The sequence below is a fragment of the Oryctolagus cuniculus genome, chromosome 3, assembly GCF_964237555.1.
Source record: "Oryctolagus cuniculus chromosome 3, mOryCun1.1, whole genome shotgun sequence".
Classification (NCBI taxonomy): Eukaryota; Metazoa; Chordata; class Mammalia; order Lagomorpha; family Leporidae; genus Oryctolagus; species Oryctolagus cuniculus.
In genome coordinates this window covers 20,011,743-20,036,138 of record NC_091434.1, presented here as the reverse complement: position 1 = coordinate 20,036,138, position 24,396 = coordinate 20,011,743, and the positions used below count along the sequence as shown (strand labels likewise).

General features: G+C 63.2%; 3 protein-coding genes and 1 long non-coding RNA gene across 17 annotated transcripts in view; 3 read left to right on the top strand and 1 right to left on the bottom strand.

Annotated features, from left to right (window-relative positions):
* Nucleotides 1-10,415, top strand: part of SPEG (striated muscle enriched protein kinase) — a 52,942-nt gene extending 42,527 nt beyond the window's left edge. For 7 of the 8 annotated variants that reach the window (XM_070069858.1, XM_051848024.2, XM_070069860.1 and 4 more), the window contains 12 exons: nucleotides 243-2,205; nucleotides 2,414-2,545; nucleotides 5,154-5,270; nucleotides 5,414-5,581; nucleotides 5,700-5,822; nucleotides 5,970-6,137; nucleotides 6,236-6,824; nucleotides 7,210-7,449; nucleotides 7,543-7,766; nucleotides 8,580-8,655; nucleotides 8,877-9,026; nucleotides 9,363-10,415. In XM_070069858.1, coding sequence (XP_069925959.1) covers nucleotides 243-2,205; nucleotides 2,414-2,545; nucleotides 5,154-5,270; nucleotides 5,414-5,581; nucleotides 5,700-5,822; nucleotides 5,970-6,137; nucleotides 6,236-6,824; nucleotides 7,210-7,449; nucleotides 7,543-7,766; nucleotides 8,580-8,655; nucleotides 8,877-9,026; nucleotides 9,363-9,555 — 4,143 coding nt within the window. In that variant the 3' untranslated portion in view covers nucleotides 9,556-10,415. 8 annotated transcript variants of the gene reach the window in all.
* Nucleotides 10,416-10,701: 286 nt separating this feature from the next.
* Nucleotides 10,702-14,590, top strand: SPEGNB (SPEG neighbor). The gene is given in 9 exon segments (XM_070071590.1): nucleotides 10,702-10,708; nucleotides 12,158-12,451; nucleotides 12,454-12,481; nucleotides 12,776-13,242; nucleotides 13,549-13,605; nucleotides 13,608-13,665; nucleotides 13,716-13,906; nucleotides 13,974-14,101; nucleotides 14,453-14,590. Coding segments are annotated over 9 exon segments (1,368 nt in total).
* On the top strand, nucleotides 14,372-21,229 carry GMPPA (GDP-mannose pyrophosphorylase A). 7 transcript variants are annotated; one of them, XM_051848123.2, is made up of 13 exons: nucleotides 14,372-14,620; nucleotides 15,425-15,488; nucleotides 15,598-15,695; nucleotides 16,893-16,996; nucleotides 17,190-17,376; nucleotides 17,729-17,788; nucleotides 18,565-18,695; nucleotides 19,610-19,744; nucleotides 19,861-19,958; nucleotides 20,099-20,145; nucleotides 20,343-20,435; nucleotides 20,565-20,733; nucleotides 20,944-21,229. In XM_051848123.2, the coding sequence occupies exons 2-13, from the start codon at nucleotides 15,449-15,451 to the stop codon at nucleotides 21,042-21,044; spliced, it is 1,263 nt and encodes a 420-aa protein (XP_051704083.1). In that variant the 5' UTR covers nucleotides 14,372-14,620; nucleotides 15,425-15,448; the 3' UTR covers nucleotides 21,045-21,229. The 7 variants fall into 7 exon arrangements, with proteins under 7 accessions (XP_051704083.1, XP_051704081.1, XP_069926255.1 ...); XM_051848121.2 differs by having other exon boundaries at nucleotides 14,565-14,657; XM_070070154.1 differs by having other exon boundaries at nucleotides 14,586-14,620; nucleotides 15,431-15,488.
* LOC138848923 (uncharacterized) lies at nucleotides 15,952-24,256 on the bottom strand. The gene is made up of 3 exons (XR_011387099.1): nucleotides 23,778-24,256; nucleotides 17,194-18,572; nucleotides 15,952-16,253 (listed from the first exon to the last, which is right to left on the bottom strand). It is a non-coding gene; the product is annotated as an uncharacterized lncRNA (long non-coding RNA).
* Nucleotides 24,257-24,396: the final 140 nt, after the last annotated feature.

Sequence of the window (24,396 nt, the reverse complement as noted above, 5' to 3'; positions counted from 1 at the left end):
CCCCCACCTTGCCCCTGTCCTTTCCACACCGTCTCCCTCTGGCCACGCCCTTCCTAGCTTACGCCCTTGGCACCTGCCTGCTCCTCCATCTCCCTGCTTGTTATCGTCTGAGTTCTCAGCTTTCCCCCGGAGGTCTGACCCTCTGCCAGCCTTAGGCCTCCTTCCCCGACCTCTGGGCTGGGCCTGGGTGGGCCAACCCCAGGCGGACATCCCTTGGTCTGACTCTAGTACCCTGTCTCCAGCGCTCACAGATCAGCTACAAGTGCCACCTGGTGCTGCGCCCCATCCCTGAGCTGCTGCGGGCGCCCCCAGAGCGGGTGTGGGTGGCCATGCCTCGGAGGCCACTCCCCAGCGGGGGTCTCTCATCTTCCTCGGACTCTGAAGAGGAGGAGCTGGAAGAACTGCCCTCCGTGCCACGCCCCCTGCAGCCGGAGTTTTCGGGTTCCCGGGTGTCCCTCACCGACATTCCTACCGAGGATGAGGCCCTGGGGACCCCAGAGGCTGGGGTAGCTACGGCCACCCCCATGGACTGGCAAGAGCAAGGAAGGGCTCCCGCTCCTGACGAGGAGGCCTCCAGCCCTCAGGCCCTCCCCTCCCCAGGCCTCGAGCCCCCGGCTGGGACCAGCCCCAGGCGGGGAGAGCTGCGCAGGGGCAGCTCTGCCGAGAGCGCCCTGCCCCGAGCCGGGCCGCGGGAGCTGGGCCGGGGCCTGCACAAGGCGGCGTCTGTGGAGCTGCCGCAGCGCCGCAGCCCCAGCCCGGGGGCCACCCGCCTGGCCCGGGCAGGCCTGGGGGAGGGTGAGTACGCCCAGAGGCTGCAGGCTCTGCGCCAGCGGCTGCTGCGCGGAGGTCCCGAGGGCGGCAAGGTCAGCGGCCTCAGGGGCCCCCTGCTGGAGAGCCTGGGCGGCCGTGCCCGGGACCCCCGAATGGCGCGAGCCGCCTCCAGCGAAGCAGCGCCCCAGCACCAGCCCCCGCCCGAGACCCGGGGCCTGCAAAAGAGCAGTAGCTTCTCACAGGGGGAGGCGGAGCCCCGGGGTCGGCACCGCCGCGCGGGGGCGCCGCTCGAAATCCCCGTGGCCAGGCTCGGGGCCCGCAGGCTGCAGGAGTCCCCCTCCCTGTCTGCCCTCAGCGAGGCGCAGCCATCCAGCCCGGTGCGGCCCAGCACCCCTAAATCCGGCGCCCCCAAGCCTGCAGAGCCTTCTGCCACCGAGCCCAGTGATGCGCCCCAGCCCGCCCAGAGGGCCCCAGAGCCCAGGCCCGAAGTAGTCAGGGTCTCCAAGCCCTCGCAGGCCCCCGTGGCCCTGCAAACCCCAGCGCTGCCCCTCACGCCCTATGCCCAGATCATGCAGTCGCTCCAGCTGTCCGGCCACGCTCAGGGCGCCCCGCAGGGCCCTGCCGCGCCTCCGGCCGAGCCGAAGCCCCACGAGGCCGTGTTCGCCAGGGTGGCCTCCCCGCCCCCGGGAGCCCTCGAGAAGCGCGTGCCTTCCGCCGGGCCTCCCTCGGCGCTCATCGAGAAAGCGCCGGTCCCCACGGTGCCGCCCAGACCAGGCAGCAGCCTCAGCGGGAGCATCGAGAACGTAGAATCAGAGGCCGTGTTCGAGGCCAAGTTCAAGCGCAGCCGCGAGTCGCCCCTGTCGCGGGGGCTGCGGCTGCTGAGCCGCTCGCGCTCAGAGGAGCGCGGCCCCTTCCGCGGTGGCGAGGAGGAAGACGGCATATACCGGCCCAGCCCAGCGGGCACCCCGCTGGAGCTGGTGCGACGGTCCGAGCGCTCGCGCTCCGTGCAGGACCTCAGGGCTGTCGGGGAGCCTGGCCTCGTGCGCCGCCTCTCGCTGTCTCTGTCCCAGCGGCTGCGGCGGACCCCGCCCGCGCAGCGCCACCCGGCCTGGGAGGCGCGCGGCGGGGACGGGGAGAGCTCGGAGGGCGGCAGCTCGGCGCGGGGCTCCCCGGTGCTGGCGGTGCGCAGGAGGCTCAGCTCCACGCTGGAGCGGCTGTCCAGCCGGTTGCAGCGCAGCGGCAGCAGCGAGGACTCGGGCGGCGCATCTGGCCGCAGCACGCCACTGTTCGGACGGCTGCGTAGGGCCACGTCCGAGGGCGAGAGTCTGCGGCGCTTCGGGCTCCCGCACAACCAGCTGGCTGCTCAGGCCGGGGCCGCCACTCCCTCGGCAGAGTCTCTGGGCTCCGAGGCCAGCGCCACGTCGGGCTCCTCAGGTGAGGAGTGGCAGGTGCAGAGAGTTGAAGCGGATGTGGTGCCCTGGAGGGAGCTTCCGGGAAGTGGTGGGGGCTGGGGACACCCACCTGCAAGTGGCTGCAGTGGGGTTGGAGGCCCCGAGGGTGGGGTTGGCAGGGTGGAGGCTGGGCTGGGGATGCTGAGAGCTGAGCTGGCTGGGCAAGCGCTTATGGGCCCGGGTCTTCGCAGCTCCAGGGGAAAGCCGCAGCAGGCGCCGCTGGGGTCTCTCGCGGCTGAAGAAGGACAAGGGTTTATCACAGCCAAACCTGACTGCCAGCGTCCAGGAGGACTTGGGTCACCCGTATGTGCGTAGTGAGTCAGGTAAGAGGCCTGCTACTAGGACGAGGCGGGGGTGTTTGGGAGCTGCTGCTGGGCGGGGCCCCCACCACCACCACTACCACCACCACCACCAGGGTGGGGGGCCCCCCTCCCAGCACCAGGAAGTCATGACTGAGCACCAAGCGCTGCCTCCATGGAGCCTGGAAGGAGCCTAGAGTCAGGAAAAATAGCACAGCAAATAACAGCAGCCGCTGCCACTCATTAGCAAAGCCAGGGGTCCCGTTAAGCACTGCCCAGTCGCAGCCTCCTTCGGTTCTGCAGCCTAGCTTAGGACGCCTTCTCATCATCGTCCCTATCTTCCAGGCGAGGAGGAAACAGGCAGAGTGCTGTGATGCGCTGTAGCTTGTCCGAGCCTCAGAGCTAGGAAGCAGAGCAGCTGGGGTTGGGACGTGTGACCCATGGCAGCCCAGTGCCAGGGTGGCTTTGGGGCACCAAGCTTAGGCCTGTCTTTGGCCTCATCTCTTGTGGGAAAATCCTGGATGGTTAGTGTGACGACACAATTTTGAAATCGCTCGGGCTAGGGCTCCCCACCCCCTTCAGGTGCGTGAGTGCTTGCGTGTACACCCCAAGATACTCACTTTCTCTCCCAGCCTAGAGAACCAGTCTGGACTGTGCCCTCAGTTCTCCATTTCCCTATGGTGCTGAACACCTGCCGCCACTCCCAGGCTCTCCTTGTCCCAGCAGAGAGAGACACACCAGCACCAAAAAGCAGCCTGCAGGGCTCTTTGCTGGGGCTGGGGGAGGGGGGAGTGCCTTGGTCTGTTTCTTGCCCGAGTGTCTCGGGGCCACCCAGCCCCCCCACCCCCATGCCTGAAAAGGCCTTCATGCAAAGGCTTTGAGGGGCAGGCGAGGAGCCGGCCACCCAGCCAGGCTGCAGGCTGGATCTGCAGAAGCCACCAGCCCATCCTCCGGGTCTCCTGGGGGCTCCGGCCTTGCCCAGCTGGCCTTGACCAGGACCTTGGGAGCTGGGGTGGGAGGCCAGCTGATGGGGTGAGTGGGGAGAGCAGCCAGCAGAGAGAGGCCTGGGGACAGCTGACCCCTTCCCACCTGGGGCCTCCCTCCCAGCTCCGTTTTGCTTGTGCAGCTGATTTCCTGCCAAGGCAGCAGCAACTCCTGACCTCCTCCTTGCCCGCTGTCCCACGTCCGCTTTACCAGCTAGAGCCGGCCCTGGGGGAACAGGGCTGAGGCTGACGGAGCTGGCCTGGCCCACCTTTCACCTCTCCTCCTGGCTCCCCTCCATGCCCCCCTACCCAGTATCGCACTTGGTCTGAAGGCAGCCACTGGTGAAAATATGCTCACGCCATATTGTGGGGGCTTCAGCATGTGACCCCTCCTGGGAGAGCAGTAGGGCACAGTGGGAAGTCGGGGGAACACGTTGCCGCCTCTCCTGGATGGCTCACCCCCACTCCCACTCATCTTAGTTCTTCAGACAGACACAGCTGGGCCTCTCAGGGTCTCTTGGGTGAGAATCACCCCCACCCCAACCGCCATCCCAAGAGGCCAAGTTCATATTGGGATTTTCCTAAAGCGTCATTCTCAGGGTCACAAGCTCCAACCCCCGTGGCACTAAGGAGCCCCATCCTCAGGCCTGCCAGAGGCGAAGTCCCCAGCCGGCTATGGAGACCGCATCTCTGCTTTCCTGAACAGCCTTTTCCTCTGAGGCCTCTCTACAGGACATGTCAAGGACATAATAACAACATCAATAAACACTAATACTTAGGAGCACTTCTTGTATGTCAGATGCATGCTAAGCAATTCACAGCCCTCCGAGTTCTGCTAGCAACCCTCTGAGCTTGGGGTTATCATTATCGTTCTCAATGTGCAGAAATGGAGCCGCTGACCGAGTAAATGATAAGGTCATGCAGGGTCTGTCCCTTGCCCCCCCAACCTTCCCCCCCCCGCCCCACCAGAGGTCTGGCCACTAAGTGTGTGGAAGGTCTGGGAGCCCCTGCGCAGATCCCAGGTGAGAAGAGGGGCAGGGAGGCTGGCGCTCATCTGGGGTTCACCCACAGTGTGCCTGGACTTCAGATCCTTCGAGAGCAGTCAGGACTCGTACCGGCTCCTGTATGGGATGCGGGAGCTGCAGACGGAGGCTTAACCCACTGTGCCCCAGCACCGGCCCCCAGATCCTTTGAGACTGAATGCTGGGACGGCACGTCCTCTGTCCAAACCCATCTCAGCTCAAGCCGCCCGCTCTTTTCTCCTGGTCCTCATCCCTTGTGCTGGGGTACCCCAGAGCAGGTAGACGTTGCAGGATCCTCCCCGTTCTTGGCATTCCGTATGACTATTTTATCTAAGAAAGGCTTATAGACTGCTTACTGCTCTGCCCTAAATGGTTTACAAGCAAAGGAGCGAGTTACCAAGCATCTTGGCTAGTGCGAAGGAAAGAAAGTTCTACACACAGCAGGGGCCTGAGGACAGTGGTGCTCGCTCCAAAGAAAATTCGCTGAGGACTGAGGCTCGGCGTGGGGTTCCATGTTCGTCTGCTTCCTGCTGGCTGTGCCAGTGCTCAAGTGCATCCTCCCTCCCTGGGAGGGTGTCAGTGAGCCAGGGTCCCCCAGACAGACGGCAGTCTTTGCTCTCCCTCCAGACTTCCCCCCAGTCTTCCACATCAAACTCAAGGACCAGGTGCTGCTGGAGGGAGAGGCAGCCACCCTGCTCTGCCTGCCCGCGGCCTGCCCTGCACCCCGCATCTCCTGGATGAAAGGTAAGGAGGTTACAGAGAAGGGGCTGGGAGAGGCCAGGGCCTGGGCTGAACATGGCTGAGGGATGCTGGGGTGGAGGGCCAGTGGGAGTGCCTAGACAAGCACCCCTCACTCAGCAGCCCCTCTGGCTCCTGCTCACCCACAGACAAGCAGTCTCTGCACTCAGAGCCCTCAGTGGTTATCGTGTCCTGCAAAGACGGGCGGCAGCTGCTAAGCATCCCCCGGGCAGGCAAGCGCCATGCCGGCCTCTACGAGTGCTCAGCCACCAACGTCCTAGGCAGCATCACCAGCTCCTGCACCATCGCCGTGGCCCGTGAGCCTGGGGCAGGGTCTCGGGCTGGGGGAGGGGACGGGGAAATGGTGGGACAGAGGGTGATGGGCCCTCTGCTGGGGCTGGGGGCTCCCTGGGACTATCGCCCTCTCGCTGCCAGGTGTCCCAGGGAAGCTGGCTCCTCCAGAGGTGCCCCAGACCTACCAGGACACGGCGCTGGTGCTGTGGAAGCCAGGAGACAGCCGGGCCCCTTGCACGTACACACTGGAGCGGCGGGTAGATGGTAAGGGACGGGGCAGGATGGGGTGGCGGTGGCAGAGAGAGGAGCTTGGGGAGGCGAGTGCCCTCCAGGGCAGAAGTCTCCTCCTGGAGCTCTTCTCAGGTGGTCCTGGGGGCTTGGGGCTCATCCACTCCCCCCTGCTGCCTGCAGGGGAGTCTGCTTGGCACCCCGTGAGCTCAGGAATCCCCGACTGTTACTACAACGTGACACACCTGCCCGTCGGCATGACCGTGAGGTTCCGGGTGGCCTGTGCCAACCGTGCCGGCCAGGGGCCCTTCAGCAACCCTTCCGAGAGGGTCCTCGTCAGGGGCACTCAAGGTCAGTGGGCTGGCGAGGCTTTGGGAGAAGGAAGGGAACCCTGAACCCAGGGTCCACCCTGTGCCTGACTCCCTGATGGTCACTTTGCTTCCTCTTAGAGTCTCCAGCTCTGCCGTCTGCTGTCCACCAAGACGCCCCTGTTACCTCAGGGCCAGCCAGGGCCCCGCCTTCTGACTCTCCTACCTCACTGGCCCCTACCCCAGTGCCCCCGTCAGTCACTCTCAGCCCCCCATCTGCGCCCACCTCTCCCAACCAGACCTTGTCCTCACTCAAGGCTGTGGGTCCACCACCCCAAACCCCCCCACGAAAGCACAGGGGCCTGCAGGCCACCCGGCAAGCAGAGCCCACTCCATCTAGCACCCAGGTCACCCCAAGTGAGCCCAAGCCTTCAGTCCCTGACGCTGGGAGCCCGACCCCAGCCCCCACCCCTCAAGGGGCTAAACCAGCGTCTTCCCGTACTCCGCTCTATATGGTCACTTCCTTTGTGTCTGCACCCCCAGCCCCTGAGCCCCCAGCCCCTGAGCCCCCTCCTGAGCCCATCAAGGTGACCGTGCGGAGCCTCAGCCCGGCCAAGGAGGTGGTGGGCTCCCCGGGGGGCGGTCCTCCCAGCTCTCCCAGGCCCGAGGGCACCGCTCTCCGACAGGGCCTCCCCCAGAAGCCCTACACCTTTCTGGAGGAGAAGGCCAGGCAAGCAGGGCTGGGGAGGGGAAGGAGGACGAGGCGCGAGAGGGCTGGGATGTGGGGAGTGGGGGGAGACCGGGCGGCTGGGCTGGGGACTCGGAACTGAGCTCCAGGCATCGCTTGTTGGCCATGTGGTCTCCACCACTCTGAGACGGAGGCTCTGCGGTATCATCACCATTTCACAGATGAGAAAGCAGAGAAAGCACTTTCTCACAGATGAGAAAGCAGAGAAAAAGTTATGGGGTTTCCCTAAGGTGCGCGGGTGGAGCTGGAACCCTGGTTCCTAGGGGTGAACTCTTGTCCCCAGGAGTCCCTGCTGCCCCCTTAGCTCTCACAATGCGAGTGTCCCCTCCTGCCTGCTGAGCCTGTGGTGTCCCCCACACACGCACAGGGGTCGCTTTGGTGTGGTGCGGGCGTGCCGGGAGAATGCCACAGGCCGAACATTCGTGGCCAAGATCGTGCCCTACGCGGCTGAGGGCAAGCGGCGGGTCCTGCAGGAGTACGAAGTGCTGCGGACGCTGCACCACGAGCGACTCATGGCCCTGCACGAGGCCTACATCACCCCTCGCTACCTCGTGCTCATCGCAGAGAGCTGCGGCAACCGGGAGCTCCTCTGTGGCCTCAGTGACAGGTAGCCGGGGGCTCGGCGGGAGCAGAGTGTGAGATCAGGCAGGCTGGGCTGCGATGTCACCTGCTGTGTCCCTGCTCCCCCACCCCACCCCAGGTTCCGGTATTCAGAAGATGACGTGGCCACCTACGTGGTACAGCTGCTGCAAGGCCTGGACTACCTCCATGGCCGCCACGTGCTGCACCTGGACATCAAGCCAGACAACCTGCTGCTGGCCCCTGACAACGCCCTCAAGATTGTGGACTTCGGCAGTGCCCAGCCCTACAACCCCCAGGCCCTACGCCCCCTTGGCCACCGCACCGGCACGCTGGAGTTCATGGGTGAGACAACCAGCTGCCGGCCGTGCTGGGGGGTTGGGGCCCGGCCAAAGGAGCAGCAGCCAGGGTTTGGTCCACTTGGAGTGCTTGCTGTGTGCAGACAATGAACTAAGTGCTTTGTGTGCACTCTCTTTTAAATGACCCTTGCAATATGCCTGCAGTTTGGCATGAAATTATCCCCTGCTCCCCTTTCTACAGAGGGGGCAACAGAGGCACCCTGAAGTTGTGCTGTCCAACCCGACAGCCATAAATGGCAGAGGCAGCATTTGCTAGCGCTGGAAAGACAGGAGAGCCACTTACTATTTTATATAAATAAGGGAAAGCAGCTACCTGCCAAGTGCTTGCATTCGGGAGCTCTGTTCCTTAGAGTCGCTCTTCAAGCCGCACTCACAGATGAGGCAGTGGGGAGCCAGGCAGGCAGGGGAAATCACCCCGCATCCCACAGCCGCCGGAAGGGGCAGGCCTGGGGCTGGGCCAGCTGGCTGACTGCAAAGGCTGTTACCCTCCATGTTGTCTGCATTCTTTGTGAATGGGTGCCCTGGCTTGGGGCTGATCCACAGGAACTGGCACCCCCGGTTCGCAGCCTCTCTGGACTCCTGGGCACCCCACCACGCAGTGCCTGGGTTACTTCCTCAAGTGCCTCCCACGTCTCCTAGGCACCGCCACCCTCTCTGTCCCATGTGCTGGCCCCTGGGGCCTGCTGAGTGGTTGCATCCTTGGTCTGGTGGCCCGGGGCCCAGTCCTGCTCCTGTAGCCCCCAGGGCCTTCCCTGCTCCCCCCTCCCCAGTGGATCAGCGTGGCCTTCTCTCTTGTCAGCTCCTGAGATGGTGAAGGGAGATCCCATCGGCTCTGCGACGGACATCTGGGGAGCAGGTGTGCTCACCTACATCATGTGAGTGCCCCCGGCCCTGCCCAGCCCCCTGGCCCATGTTGGAGCCCCAGAACCCCCCTCTGCCCACACTCTCTGCCCCCATGTCCCTGCCTTCCTGCACAACCTCCCCAAACCTTGCATAACACTGTCCCCTGGATGCCCCCACCATGATGTCCCCCAGGCCTGGGGGTGAGTCTCACCCTCAGTCTCACAAGTCAGCTCAACTCTCTTGTGCACAACAGGCTCAGTGGACACTCCCCCTTCTATGAGCCAGACCCCCAGGAAACAGAGGCTCGGATTGTGGGGGGCCGCTTTGATGCCTTCCAGCTGTACCCCAACACATCCCAGAGCGCCACCCTCTTCTTGCGCAAGGTCCTCTCAGTACATCCCTGGTGAGTGGGCCCTGGCCGGCCGACCTCCTGGGGTTACCTGAGCAGACTGCCTGGGCTCAGCCTGTGCCCAGCTGCCCCTGACTCCTCCCCTGCCACTACCACGCTGCTGTCACTTCTGCTTGGTGGCCCTGCGACCTGCCGCGCAAAGCCCGTAACAGCCCCCGCATGGACAGAATCACCATCCCCATTGCAGAAGGCCGGAACCTGAGCTCCAGCTGCCCCCAGATTGCGCTGTAGGGCTGGGTGGAGGACTGGGAGGCGGGGCTGCGGAAGTGCAGAGCCCACCTGCTCCGGGAGCCCGGCCTCCAGGCTCACCGCCCCGGCTGTGCCTGGCAGGAGCCGGCCCTCCCTGCAGGACTGCCTGGCCCACCCGTGGCTGCAGGACGCCTACCTGATGAAGCTGCGCCGCCAGACGCTCACGTTCACCACCAACCGCCTCAAGGAATTCCTGGGCGAGCAGCGGCGCCGCCGGGCCGAGGCCGCCACCCGCCACAAGGTGCTGCTCCGATCCTACCCTGGCAGCCCCTAGCGAGGGAGCGAGCGAGCAAGAGGCACGGACCACAGCCCAGCCTGGGGCTCCCACTCGGGCTTCCCCACCCACGCCGCGGGACATTCCAGGGCCCACGCTGAGCCGGAATACCACCAGCAGCAGCCTCTGGCCAGGCTATTACCTCACGGACCTGCACCTGCGGGGACAGAGGCCCCCGGGGCTGTGGCCTGATGCCACCCCTGGCCAGAGCCACAGCAGGAGACCCACTGGCCAGGCTGGGCAGGGGAGGGAACAGGAAGAGGGGCAAGAAGGGAATGGAAGGTAAAGAGGAAAAGACATGGAGGGGGAGGGAGGGAGACTCCAGGGGTGGAGGGGCAGGCGGTGCATCTCAGGGAGAAGCAGGGAGGGCGGGCGAGGCTGGAGAGGAGCAAGAGAGGGGGCCCAGGTATCAGGGCAGTGAGTATGGGTGGAGCAGGGGGCAGGACACAGAGATGGTGCCAGGAAGCCAGAGCCAGGATGTGAGAGAGGGTGGGAAAGTGGGCGAGGAGAGGGCCCTCGGGTAGGGGCAGGGTGGGCCAGCTGCAGGCATCCCCGAAAGTGAAGACACAGAGGGCTGGGGCAAGTGGCCCCTCCGCCTGGATCTCTCGTCCTGGGCTGTGGATGCAGCTTTGGGCACCCTGCCGGCCTGAGGACGTCCCCACCACCCCTCCATGGCCTTTGCCCTTCTTCCCATTCGTATTTATTTATTTATTGACTTTCATGAAGTTCTCCCTTCCATCCAACCCCAGTGGCCCGTGTTGTCCTGCCCTTCCTCCCCCTGCCCCGCCCCCGCCACCATCCAGCTGTCTCTGCAGCTCTCTGTCTGTCTGTCACAAGGAGAATAAAAACAGCAAGCCGCAGGACCTGCGTGGTGTCCGGGGAGGGAGGACTGGGTGGATGTGAGCCCCAGGTATGGGACAGTCAACCCCCTCTGAGCTGTTCAGAGCCGAGGCGTGCTCACACGCAGCCGGTGGCATAGCAGCTGACACCTGGTGGCTGCTGGAGGAACCAGGACAGGTCAGGCCCCACCCCCTCGGTGTTGGCTCAGGTCAGCACCCACCGCACGGATGTGTGCGTGCCAGGGTCGACCGTGTCTGGTGTTTGCCGGGGACTGAGGGCCACATCAGCTTGGACCTTCTTGTCCCCATGGCAAGTGAGGACATTTGCTGGGTGCTAAGGCATCCTCACTTTGGCCACTCCCCTGCAGTGCCACCAAATGGTCTCTGGGTCCTAGAACTCAGCTGCTGGACTCTAGAGCAGGACGGGAGAGGGGGCAGGTCTCCAAGTGTCCAGGGGGATCATGCCCCTCTACACACAACACACTCCTTGCAAACTCTCTCCTTGCAAAATGAAAGGAACAAAGCCTCTGGCCAGCAGCCAAAAGTGGGCACTGGTGAGTTGCCAGTGGAGGCAGAGGCCCCTTGGCTCCAGCTTAAACAATGCTTTGCCCTTTCCAGCCTCTCTGGTTTCTCAGAACCCCAGCAGAGAGGCAAGCCCTATCATCATGGAGTAATGGGATACTGAAGCCAGCTGGAAGGGATGAGGGAGACACCTCGCCCACCTGTCATGTCAGTGATGGAGACACACAGTTTGCCCGGGAGAGCCTCCAAGCCCTTCCACACTGCAAGTGTTTTCATATAAAAATGAGGTGCCCGAGCTCATATCTTGATGAATGGTAAAATTCCTCTCCCGTCTCCCCTCTGTCTTGGGCTCCCTTCCCATCTCCATTGGAAATGGCATGTGAACTGCTTGTTCCAAAGCTGCAGGAGCAAAGGTGATTTATGGCAGCAGTGCTGTGTCAAAATGGCTCGGATCAAAAGGTGACAGTGCTGCACACCTGGGCGGGTAGTCACAGAGGATGCAGGCACTGCTCCCACCAGGGGTCACTGAAACCCCGCCCCCCCCCAGCAGTCTGTTGCTCCTATGCACCAGTTTATGCCCCCGAAAAGTGCTTGGGCAGATGGGGGGCTGGGGAGTCAGCGGTAGTGCTCATCTCCAGGGACAGTGCAGACCCCTCAGACCTTCTAGGTCTGGTGGAGGGGATGGAGGGCTACTGTTCTCTTGGCTCTTTCCCGTCCCCTCTTGGTTTAACCTCAAGTTGCCGCCAGGGGGCGCAGTGCAGAAATGGCAATCCTGGGTGGAGTAAGGTGGGTGGGTAGAGGAAGGCGTCCCACGTGGCCCTGTCATGATTGGCTGGATGGACCTTGAAGACCTTGAGGCTACTCTGGCTTCATTCAGGGACACCCCTACAAGCCCCGGCCCCCCTGAAGTGGCATGTTGGGGGAAGGGCATGTTGCAGAGCTGTCCCAGCCGTGAGCTGACTCTTTTGTGGGCTAGGGACTGGTGCTGCCAGGAGGCAGTTGGACAACCCTGACCTGGGAAGGAATGGGGCCTCATCCAGCTGTCCAGCTCTCAGGACGCTGACCTGAGGTGCACCCGGGGCCACTGGGGTTTCCCTCACTGAGCCAGCATCCCAATCACCCTCAGATCCAATGAGGAGTCAGCTTGGATGGGGGGCGGGGAGCTAGGGTCTCAGGGGGCTTGTGGACTGAGATGTGTAAAACCAGGGCCTCACTCTGAGCACCAGCCCATCTTCCTGCAGTCCCACCTGGAAGGTTCTATGCCACCTGCCACCCAGCCAATCAACTGAAGACCCAAAGTCAGCCCTTCCACGGTGAGTCCCAACTGCAGGGAAACTCTGGACACTCCTGTACCCGCTGGGATGTCCTGATCAGGCAGGGAAGGGCAGAGGCTTGGAGCCTCTGTTACAGCCTGGACTCCCCCGTTTGTCATCCAAACCCCAGGTGTCCAAAGCAGCCTCTGCCCAAAAGCTCAGCAGCCCCACCTCCAGGATGTACCCTGGATGTCAACCACCCCAAGGTGCAGAGTGCAGCTTTTGCATCCAGACCCTTTACGGGTGCCACAGGTGAGGGGACCCGTGTGAGCTCTGAGAAAGGAAGGGGTAGAAAAGCCCATTCCTATATTGGGCGGTGGGGCTGCTGAGCAGTGTCGGGAACCAGTTGAGTCACTGGATTTAGCGGAAAGCAGTTACTGAGGTTGATAGGGTGACCAGCAAGAGTGGGTTATTTTATCAGGGTACACAGTTCCTGTCCATCCCTACATAAAGGGTCTGGTGGGCTCAGGGGGCCGGCGGGGCCCCGTGTGTGGGCGGGCGGGAGCTGGGTCGTGGGGGTCCTGGGCCTGATCCCGCCGCGCCTAGGTCTCAGAGGGAGCTGTGCGAGAAGGGGTGGCCGCGGGAGCTGCGGCCGCTGAAAGGCCTGGTGATGATCGCGGGCAGCGCGGCCAAGCCGACTGGCGGCGTTCCTGCCTTCCCGCCCCGGCTCATTCTCTGGAGCCAGGGCGGCAAGGAGCTGCGAGATGAGCCCAGGTATCGCTAGGTCTCCGCGGACCTTAACGAGGTGCGCGACGGCGAGCTGGCAGAACTGGGCCAGTGCAGCATCGACATGCCCAACCCGCTCGGCCGGTGCGCGCATCCCCGTGGAAGGTACCGGTGCCCGTGTCAGCTCCGCGCGGGCGACCGAAGCCCCAGGCAGCCGCGCGCCGTCGCTGCTGGGCGTAGCCGGCTCGGAACAGGGCCCTGGCCGGCTCAGGCGCGCTCTTCTCTCCCGATCTTGGCAACTGGGAAGTCAGAGGTGGGCTTGGATCTGGCGACTCCTGGGCCCCAAGGTCACACGGCTGGGGAGGGGCAGGGCCAGGGTGGGAGTTTTCTGGCTCCCAACCCAGGGCAGCCAGGGGGAGGGATGGGCATTCCCAGGAGCCCACCTCCCCATCTCCTTTGATCCTCACTACTGGACACCCCCCCCCCCAAGCCATTGAAACTGACAGGATGAAACCAGAATCTGGTGCCTCGCCCAGCGCCACACCGTACTCAAGGCTAGAGTCAGCTGGGGAGGTGATGGCCCTGGGGAGGTGATGACCTCATCGGCAGGTCCTTCACGGGGTCTCCTTCCCCTCCCCTTCCCCTGGGCCCAGCAAAAGTTCAAAAGGGCTCCAGCAGCATCAAGGCGCACGAAGGCACCGCAGAGACACTGGCGCGGAGATTCTGAGCGAACCAGCGCCCTACGTGGCCTGGACCAAGGACGGGGAAGGGCCCGGGCCCAGGAACTAGTCGGCTGCGGCTGGGGAACGGGGAGCCGCAGGACGCTGCTGGCCCCTAGGGTGGCGCTGGCGCGAGGCTGCGCCACGACGTCGCTGACCACCCGCCGGGCCACGTCCCAGGTCGGCGGCAAGCACGAGGTGTACGTGGAGAACAGCTTGGGCACTCCCCAGAGCTTCGCCCGCGTGGACGTGGCCTCAAAGGGACCTTTTCGCCCTGGCCCCACGCCCAGTGGTGGGTGGGACCGTCCTGTGCAATCGGACTGCTGTCCCGGACCCTCAAGATCTGTTCTGTTCCTTAGCATCGCCGTCCCGCGCCCCCACTCCACTCTACAAAGTCACGGAATGCTGGGTCAGAGGGCAGTGCGGGGACGCCCAGACCAGCGCCCCATCTCGCAGACCGTTCATCCGAGACGGGCTTTCTCCCACGGTGGGACCCTCCTCTTTCCAGGCGGCCGGGCTAGGGAGCCTGCGACTGCGCCTTCTGCCCCTCCCCCTAGAGACTCCGCCCCTCCCAGCCTGGCCACACCCCCTGTTCGTTCCAGTCCTCCGGGACATCAAGCCCCTCCCACTAGAGGCCACTCCCCTCTCACTTGGACACACCCCCTACAGCCCCCAGTCCTGATACCTCAAGCCCCTCCCACTAGAGGCCACGCCCCTCCCGCACTGTCCACACCCCCAGTAGTCCGACTTTTCCCAGTGACCCCCGTCGGTCGCTGTCCTGGGCCCATTCCCGGACCCCTGGGGTCCCAGTCTTAGGGTTCCACCTCCTGCTTCTCAGGCCGCACTGCTCATTCAGGCCCGCCCCTCCCATCCCTTGGCCACGTGCAGATTCTTTTTCGTGAAGTTGGAAAGGGATGGGAAACAGCTTCAGAACTACAATTCCCGGCAGACCCTGCGGAAGAGGTCTCGCGAGTAGCGAGAAGACACGTGCGCGGAAGGAGTCACGGTAGCGAGCGGCAGAGCTGGAATAAGGGGTGCTAGGGGTAAAGCGAGCTGGCGGAGGGGCGGTAGGAGGGGAAGGACCAGCCGACGGCCCCCAGGCGGAGGGCGGGCTCGCGCGGGGGTCCCGCCTGCTCCTCTGCGCGTCCGCCCCTGTGTTCTTCCCGCAAACCCTCACTACCAGAGACTCAATTTTGTTGACGGTTGTGGGGTTCAGAGGGTCAGCACGCAGTCCTCCGAATCCAGGGGCTGCGCAGCGGTCACCAGTGTTGGCACGAGAGGGGTTGGTAGGTCCAGTGTTCGGGATGCCAAGGGAACCTGTCTGCATTTGGAGCTGAGCCTGTTAGGGTTCGTGTTCAGCGCACGCTTTTGCTAGGACTGGGGGCTCAGCCAATGCAGATCAGTGTTGCTCAGTACTGGGGGTTCACGTTAGAGTTGCAGTGAAATATCGGGGACTCGGGGCTCGCGGTTCAGTAGTCACAGATCGCTGCTGAGATTCAAGGATTGACATCAGAAGGAGCAGGGGGTCAGTTTGGGATCTGAGAAGGGGTCTGTGCCGCTGAGTTCCTGAGTTTGCAGAATTTGTTCACGGCCAGGGGAAGTCTGTTAGGGATCAACTTGTGTGTGAATTTCAGAACTGGCGGGGACTCACTGTGAGTTTGAAGCCCGGTGGGATTTGGGAAGTGCTGTCCAGGGAGGGACTGTGTCAAACTTGGGGTTTACATCCTGGGAGAAGGCTGCTGTGTGTATTTGGGGGTGACGGGTTGGACGGGGGTGTGACCGGAGCCTGCGTTCTCTGTTGGGATTTGAGGTTTAGGTAGCAGCAAGCACCACCATGCTCAAGGCCGTGATCCTGATTGGAGGCCCTCAAAAGGGTGAGGCGCCTGGGGCCTGGGGGGTGGAGGTTGGGCTGGAATGGAGGGATGGGTGGGTGGGGGCAGAGGGCGACAGGAGGCTCAGATGTGCCCCTCTCTCCTCTCCTAGGCACCCGTTTCAGGCCTTTGTCCTTTGAGGTGCCCAAACCCCTGTTTCCTGTGGCTGGAGTCCCCATGATTCAGCACCATATTGAGGCCTGTGCCCAGGTAACCCCACCGGCTCCCCTTTCTCTCCTCACTTCCTGCTCATCTCCTTCGTGCCAGGCTTCCCCCTTTCCCAACCACACTGTCTGTCCACAGGGCCGTCATTCACAGGTGACCGTGTGAATGGCGCCCCCTCAAGTTGTGCAGTGCAGCTGCCCTGCCCTCTCCTTGTTCTGTCTCTCAATCTGGCCCCTCCTCCTCCAATTTCATGCTTATTTTTAAAGTATGGAATATGAGACCAGGCAGGGATATTAGAGACTAATTTTTTTAAGTTTATTTATTTGCACTTTTATTTGAAAGGCAGACATAAAGAGACAGATCTTCCATCCACTGGTTCACTCCCTCAAATGTCTGCACTGACCAGGGCTGAGCTAGGCTGAAGCCAGGAGTTGGAACTCCCTCCAGGTCTCCCACATGGCTGGCAGGGACCCAAGTACGTGAGCCATCACCTGCTGCCTCCCAGGGTGCACATGAGCAGGAAGCTGGATCAGAAGCAGAGGTGCTGAGCCTCAAACCAGGCGTCCCAAGTGGCGACTTCACTGCTGTGCCAAACCTCAGCCCCTTAGAGACCATTTAAAACCATAGCATGGAAAGTAGTAAATAAAATGTTAAGTTGACAAAAAAAATAAATAAAAATAAATAAATAAATAAAATAAAACGCTAGCATGGGAACCCTTGATGGTAACAAGGCCCAGAAGTCACGCCTCGTTTCTTTGTTGCCTTTACTACTAGGACAAGCAAGTTTGGGGTTGAATCCAGTCTCTGCTGTGAGGCCTGGAGCGAATTTCTCACCCTCTTTTGAGCCTTAGCTTCCTTATCTGTAAAATGGGTGTGTGTGGATAGGCAAAGCTGTTTGTAAAATCCTTCCCAGGACCCCTCGTGGTCAGTGACCCTCATGCCGGTCTCAAGCTTAGACTGACAGATAATAAAAATGGTAGGAAAATGAGCGGATCCCCTTAGAATGCAGTAGCTAGGCAGAGTCTTTCTTAGATTGAGTCCCAGTTCAGGTGAGTGGAATAGGAAAGGATGGAAAAATCAGGGCCGAAACTTCCTCATTGTCCAGAGAAAACGGGCCAGAGTGGTACAGTGTGCCCGGGGCCCCCACAGCTTGGACCTGGGGTCTCTGGGCCAGCGCCGGGCATCTCCCCTGCATTCCCTCTGCCGGCTGCTGCTTCTCCCAGCTTCCTCCCTTGTCCTCAGGTCCCGGGGATGCAGGAGATTCTGCTCATTGGCTTCTACCAACCTGATGAGGCCCTGACCCAGTTCCTAGAGGCTGCCCAGCAGGAATTCCACCTTCCGATCAGGTGCCTGTGGGGGCGGGCTGCCCTAGCGTCTCTGCATTGGCCAGAGCCCACCGTCTCATGCTGGGAGGAATCTGGTGGGCTGACCTGACTCTGGGCCTTGGGCAGGCCTATTCCGGGGAGCAGAGTAGGGTCAGGGTTCTAACTCAGGGTGTCTTCCCCTGGGGCCTCACTAAGCTGGGCTCCCTGGGGACAGGTACCTGCAGGAGTTTGCCCCCCTGGGCACAGGAGGTGGTCTCTACCATTTCCGGGACCAGATCCTGGCTGGAGGCCCGGAGGCGTTCTTCGTACTCAATGCTGATGTCTGCTCCGACTTCCCCCTGAACGCCATGTTGGATGCCCACAGACGCCAGCGCCACCCGTTCTTGCTCCTTGGCACCACGGTGAGGGGGCTAGGGAGCGTGAAGGGTGGTGATCCAGAGCGCTTCCTGGAGTGCAGGTGTCAGGGAGGGAGGGGCGGCAGGCCTGGCGGTTGCCGTGGGCAGAGTGGTGTCAGCAGGGCGACACAGGGCCCCAGCAGTAACGGAGGTGGCGCTGGTGACCCCAGTCCTTAGACTGCTCCGACGTGGGAGGGGGAGGGCAGCTGTCAGTTGTCACCCCTGCCAAAGACCTGTCAGTGGCAGCGCCGTGGAGCTGCGTGCCAGGTGCCACAGGGGAGGGAGAGACGGAACAGGAAAACAGACGTGGCTGCCCCGGGGCTGGCGGGTCACTGTCTCCAGTGTATCTGTCTTTCAGGCCAACAGGACGCAGTCCCTCAACTACGGCTGCATCGTTGAGAACCCACAGACGCATGAGGTGGGAGCAGAGAGGGACTGGGAGGGGCCCTGTGTGGGTATTGTCATCCCTCCACCCCACGCCTCCAGAGCAGGCAGGAACTCTGAGGGGCGGCCCGTGTCTGGCCCCTCACTGGTCATCGCCTAAAGAGAGACCTAGGGAGAAAGCAAAGGAGATCATTTCTGCTGGTGTGATACTCTCATAAATGTCTACACAGGGGGCAGCGGGAACACAAGAGGGGGCCAACCCGGCCTTGCCCACATGGAGACAGGGAGGGCTTCCTGGAGGAAGCAGGTCTGAGCTGAGTTCAGTGGAGGAGGAGACAGGAAGGCAGCGCAGGCAGAGGGAGCCGCAGGTACAAGGCACAAGGGCAGGAAGCGACACAGTGTGTGCTCAGCTCTGGAGGTGAGCGCAGCCACGAAGGCTCGATTCCTAACTCCCAGGAGCCCTCCGGCAGTGCAGAGATGGAGTCCAAAGCCAGCCTTGCAGACGACCCAGTGTGGGGCGAGGTGTGGCCAGGGGCCGGGCGTGCAGGAGAGGACCCAGAGGGCAGTGAGGCTGTCGACTGGGTTTTCCAGACAAAGCAATGGAAAAAGGCACACCGGGCACAGGCATGCGAGGGCGCAGAGCCGAGCTCTGGCAGTGCCGGGAGGTGGGGGGAGCAGGGAAAGGCGTGGCGTTCGGACTTATCTTGAAGGTGAAGGTGAACAGCAGTCACCCGAGGGTTTGCAGCCAGGCAGTAGCGGCAGGTCCGCTGCCGTCCCCTCTGCCACCCGACCCCGCCGGCTCTTTCCCAGGTCCTGCACTATGTGGAGAAACCCAGCACTTTTATCAGTGACATCATCAACTGTGGCATCTATCTCTTCTCCCCGGAAGCCCTGAAGCCGCTTCGGGATGTCTTCCAGCGTAACCAGCAGGATGGGCAACTGTGAGGCAGGCCGCATGGCCCTGTGACCCCGAGTACCCCCAGGCACAGACCCCCCCCCCCCCCGCCCCGCCTCTGCAGGCTCCATCGCCGCCTCCTCCCTGCTCCTTCTCCCGGTCACCTCGAGCCCAGCCTCCGAGTTCCTCCCCTTCTAACCTCATTCTGTCCCTCTTCCTTATCCATCCCAGTTCCTCCTCTGCCACTGCCCACCCCCCTTCCGGTCCATTGCTCTCGAGCCCTGTGCGTCCCAGAGATGTCTTACAGAACAGACGGCCGTGCACACTTGGGCGAACACACACGCTGGAGCGCAGACACACACACACACACACACACACACTCAGGCTGAGGCGCCCCTGGCAGATAGCGCCCCAGAGCCGTGCGCGCCACCACCCAGGCTTGTCCCCTTCTGTGGAGCTGCTGCCCCGCCCACCCATCTCACGCCTCATTCACTCATGGCCATCATGTCTCTGCTTCTCTCTCCGTCTCTCCTGGCTTCTCTGTCTCTGTTTCTGCTGAGCTGGCATCACTACCATCTCTCTCTCTCTCTCTCTCTCTCTCCCCCCCCCCCCCTCTGTGACTGTCTCTGCCCTCACCAGCTGCCTTGCTTTGGGGTGAGTCTGTGTGTTTCATTCCATCTGAGGAGGGGAGGGTAGCTGAGGTGGGTTTTAGAGGGGGGGAAGAGTATGAAACGGGGTTGTAGGGGGAGGGCTGGGGGCCAGGATGGGTAGTGGGTCTATCCTGGGGGAGTTCCTGTGATAGCCCTCCGAGCAGGGGTGGGCACTGGGGGTGCCTGGGATGTGAGAGCCCTTTAGAGAGGGCTTGATCAGACCTGCCGAGGTGGGGGACACCCTCAGCCACCCGTCCCTGGGAGCGGGGGTTTCACCGGGAAACTGATGCGCGCACCCTGCACTGTACAGGGAGGATTCCCCAGGCTCGTGGCCCGGGGCAGGCACCATCCGCCTGGAGCAGGATGTGTTCTCAGCGCTGGCAGGGCAGGGCCAGATCTACGTGCACCTCACCGAGGGCATCTGGAGCCAGATCAAGTCTGCGGGGTGCGTGGGGGAGGGGGGGAGGAGGGGTCCGCGGCCCCTGGGAGTTGAGACTCTGGGGTCGGGGCGCAGGCCCCGCCGGATCCTGAGCCCTTTCTTTGCCCCCTTTCGGCCCACAGCTCAGCCCTCTACGCCTCCCGCCTCTATCTGGGCCGCTACCAGATCACTCACCCAGAGAGGCTAGCCAAGCACAGCCCGGGGGGCCCGCGAATCCGAGGTACCCACCCCGCCCAGCCCCCTCTGCCCTCTGAGCCTTGGCTGTGCAGCTGGGGTGCAGCGGCGGTCTCCATCCCCGCCGCTCCCAGATGCGGACAGGCCTTGGGGTGCTGGCTCCCAGGTGCTCTCTTCTGCTTCTAGGGAACGTTTACATCCACCCCACAGCGAAGGTGGCCCCCTCGGCCGTGGTAAGTGGTGGGCCCAGCCCAGGGGGAGAAATGGGGGGTTATCAGGACAGGTGGCCGGCACAGGGACGGCCGGAGCTCGGGCCGCAGGTCTCTCTGCTTTGTCACAAGCGGCTGTGTGGCCGGGCCTCCTTGTCTGTCCCAGGAGGGGACTGGACCTGGGCATGCCCGAGGCCCATAGCATGTGCTCTTCTCCACAGCTGGGCCCCAACGTCTCCATCGGGAAGGGGGTGACCGTGGGCGAGGGTGTGCGGCTCCGCGAGAGCATCGTGCTGCACGGAGCCACGCTGCAGGTGTGTACCCCGCCGTCCTCCCCAGAACAGAGCAGGGTGAAGCCCCCTGGAATCTGCATCCTGCCCCATCACGTGCCCTCCTGTCTCTCTGCCTGCCCTCCACTCACCCCCACACCATCCATTTGGCAGGAGCACACGTGTGTCCTACACAGCATCGTCGGCTGGGGGAGCACCGTGGGGCGCTGGGCTCGTGTGGAGGGGACACCCAATGACCCCAACCCCAATGACCCCCGAGCCCGCATGGACAGCGAGAGCCTCTTCAAGGACGGGAAGCTGCTGCCCGCCATCACCATCCTGGGTAGGGGTCCCTGGGGGCGGAGGGCTGGGAGAACCTGCCACAGGTAGGGGCAGAGGCCTGGTTCGTCTACGTGTGTCTTGTCCAGCACACACTGACCTGGCGCCTGCCGTGTAAGGCCCTGGCGCAGCAGGCCTGCCCCCTCCTCCGGCTGCCTGTCTACCTCCCCTCCCCTGACCTGGCCCTGGCGCCTGGTCGCTGTCCACACTGCAGGCTGCCGTGTCCGGATCCCTGCCGAGGTGCTCATCCTGAACTCGATCGTTCTGCCACACAAGGAGCTGAGCCGCAGCTTCACCAACCAGATCATCCTCTGAGGGGGGCTGCTGCGAGGCCCCCCAGCTCCGACCCGCCCCTTTGGAGGCTGCTGCCTGCTTGGCTGGCGTCTACCCAGAGGGGACACCAGGAAGCCAGACAGGATCTTCCCAGACTGGGAGCAGTGGGGGTGGCCAGGGCTCCTGGCCTCCCTCCTCACTCCCTAATAAACCCTGGTGAACCTGGAGCCAGCACGGACTCCGCTTGTGCCTGGGCTGGGGGTGGGGGCCGAAAGGGGGGCGGCTGAGTCAGGCCCCCCCACATTAGCATTTAAATTGGAGTCATTGCTGCAGGCTCATGAATAATGAATTTTGAGCCCTGGTAAACCTCCCCCTCCCACTGCCTCAGCCTCTCTCACTGCTCTGAGCAAGACCTCCCCCAGGCTGCCTGGCCTGCTTAGGGGTTGGGGGAAGCCCTCTTTCACCCCCGTTTTCCTGGCTCAGGTTCCAAAGGAAAGGTTAAGGATTTAGGGTTTCAGTCGGCCAGCGGGCACAGGGGCTGACAGGGTGGTGGCGGGGGCGGGGGGGGGGCACAGGGGCTGATCACCCGCAGCCACTCCCAGTTCCTGCCCAGCCCTGGCCTGTTCTTGCGTTGCCAGCTCCATCTGCTCCCAGCCTGGCTGTTAGCAGGCTGGGGGTTTCGCCCCCGCCAGAGGCCTCATGTGTGTGTCTCTCTCCCTCTCCCACTTCCCTGGCAGGCAGGGTGGGCCTGAGCCACGAAATCTCAGGAAGCACTGTGTGTGCTGGGGGGAGGTGGGGGGCGCCCTGTGGCTGCCCTGTGGCAGCTCCCAGCCCTCTCCTGTCGCCCGTGACCCTCGTGTGCCCCTCTTGGTCCCCCCTTTCCCCAGCTGTGGGTGCCGAGCTGTTGCCAGATGAGCTGGTAATGATCGTAATCTGCTAATTGAGAGGAATCTAATTACCCAAAGAGAATGGGGGGAGCAGGGCGTGGGTGCGAGGGAGGAGGGGGTCTTGGCAGCAGGCTGGGGTGGCAGGCGGCAGGGGGCCCGGGCCTTGTTCTGTGCACCCAGGCTGCTGGGACGGGCCCCAGAGATCATCACTTCACAGGCGGGCAGTTAGGAAGAGGCGCTTTCCCAGGGCTGAGCTGAGGCCAACGACAGGACACGGCTCTGGGCTGGATGTGACCTCCCAGCCCCTGGGGCCCTGTGGGCTGAGCGAGAGCCTGTGGGAGGTGACCCGGATTTTAACAGTGCTGACCCTGACCTGCCACTTGCTCAGCCCCTCTCCCGTTCCCCATCCCTGCCTCAACCCAGACCTTCTGCCAGCTCCGTGCCAGAAGGGGGCCACAGATGCCCACTCTGGGCCTGGGGTCATCTCCTCCGGGAAGGGGCTGGGGGTGGGTGCACCGCAGGGCCGGGGTCCCAGTCCCTCGCCTCTCCTCCTCCAGTCCTGACCCTTCTGTTCCGAGTGGTTGGCAGAGGCCATGGCAGCTCCATCATAAATATGATAATTTAATTATTTTCTCAGCAAAACACCGTGAAATCCAATAAGTCTGTGTCAGGCCCTGGCCCCCGGGACCCCCTCCTAGACCCAGTGGGGGTGGGGACATGATGGGGAGAGGCACAAGAGGGGAAAGGGTCAGTGTTTCAGTGGGGGGGCACCTGAGGTCTTTGTAGCAGCCCCCTCCCAGGCTGAGGGAGCCACTTCTGGGCGGGGGTGTCTAAGGATAGAGGGTCTGGTGCCCCCCACTGCTCTCCAGCTCTTTCCTGTGCTGAGAGGCTCAAAGCCCCATCCATCTCTGAGGGGTCAGCTCAGGGCCTAAGGTGCAGGGAGGACCCCCTGTCCACTACCTCTGGATCGCTGCACCCAACCTTCCTTGGCCCTGTAGGGGAGGAAGGTGCCAGCCGCAGGTAGGGGTGAGAAGGGAGAAACTAGCGGGAACGGGGTGGGAAGTGGGGGATGCGCAGGGGGAGGAATGCGGGGGAGGGGTGCGCTCCTGCCATTAGTGCTTTTTTTCGGTTTCCATAAAAAGATTATTCTGTAAAATCAGCGAGGGGGAGCGAGCTGGGGGCCGGGGATGGGGGTGGGTCCCTGGCACCAAGCTGGATGGGGCGACGGGAGGAGAGCTGGGGACAGGGCCTGAGTGTGGAGAGAAATTTGGATGGGCTTCGAGAGCCAGCCAAGGGGGAGAGGCTGAGCCAAGAAGAACACAAACGGGGGGGGGGGGGGGGGGAGGCAGAATGGGGCCGGGTGGAGTGGGGCAGCGCCCTCACCTCCCTCCTGGCCGCCTGGTGGGGCTGCCAGGGGCCCATCCCACCTCTGTCTGGATTCCCTTCCCACCCCCAGGCACTTAGCAGCCATTATCGGGGGAGCAGATTGCAGCCCCCTCCCCCGCTCTGGGAAGCAGGCACAGCTGGGGCCCTGCCACATCTGCTGCATCAGCACGGAGCACAGCTGGGTGGGCCTAGAGCTGCGCCCCCAAAACACAAAGGGGGGTGGGGGGCAAGGGGAGCCCAGACCCCTGAGACAGACACACTGACACCTCTGCCAACAGACACACACGCGCTCTCAGGTGAAGAGACACCCACCAACACACACTCCCTTGTGCACCGAGACTGGCAAACACGCAATTACCCAGCCCCGCCCGCCACCCCCGCTCCCCTCCCCCAGCCCCTCCTCTCTTCCTTCCTAAGGTTTCCCTCCAGCACCAGGGCCACCTCTGAGCTGTCCTGGGCTCAGATCTGGAGGGAGTAGGGACCCCACCTGCCCCACACTCACCCTTCTGGAAGGATTGGACACTGGAAGGGTGGTAAGGGGCTTGTGGCCTGGGGAAGCCACCTGCTCTCTTTCCGAGCCCACACCCCTTCCCACAGAGCCCTCTTCTGAAAAGGCCCATCCTCGCCACACAGCCTGGGTCTGACTCTGGCTCCCTGTGGCCCTCTCGTGTACCGTTGGCCACCTCAAGGGGGCGCTGTGTGCCCTCAGTCTCTGCAGCCCTCAGCTCTGTGGCTCCCAGGGCCAGTCCTGGCCACTCCCCCTACCCAATAATCCAGCGCCCTGTGCTCTGCAGTGCATCCCTCCCTTAGCCCTGCAGCCGGGCCTGCGCGGGGCATGGGGGCTCCGTCGGGGCAGAGGAGTCTGCCTCCGCAGAACAGGATCAGGAGTTCCTTCTCCTTTCCCAGTCGATGGCCACCTCGGGGCACCTGGTTAACTCCTGCCCCTGTCGCAGCTCTCACTGTCCCCACTGGTCTCCTTGGCCTTGGTGGCTTGCCCTCAGCCCTCTCCTCCCGCCCCCCCCCCCGGCTCCCGCCTCCCCCGCCCCCCCCCATGGCCCTCAGAGCTTTAATCCCTCCTGCTGCTCTGCTGCCTTATCGGCTCCCAGCAGCTTTCACTGCTG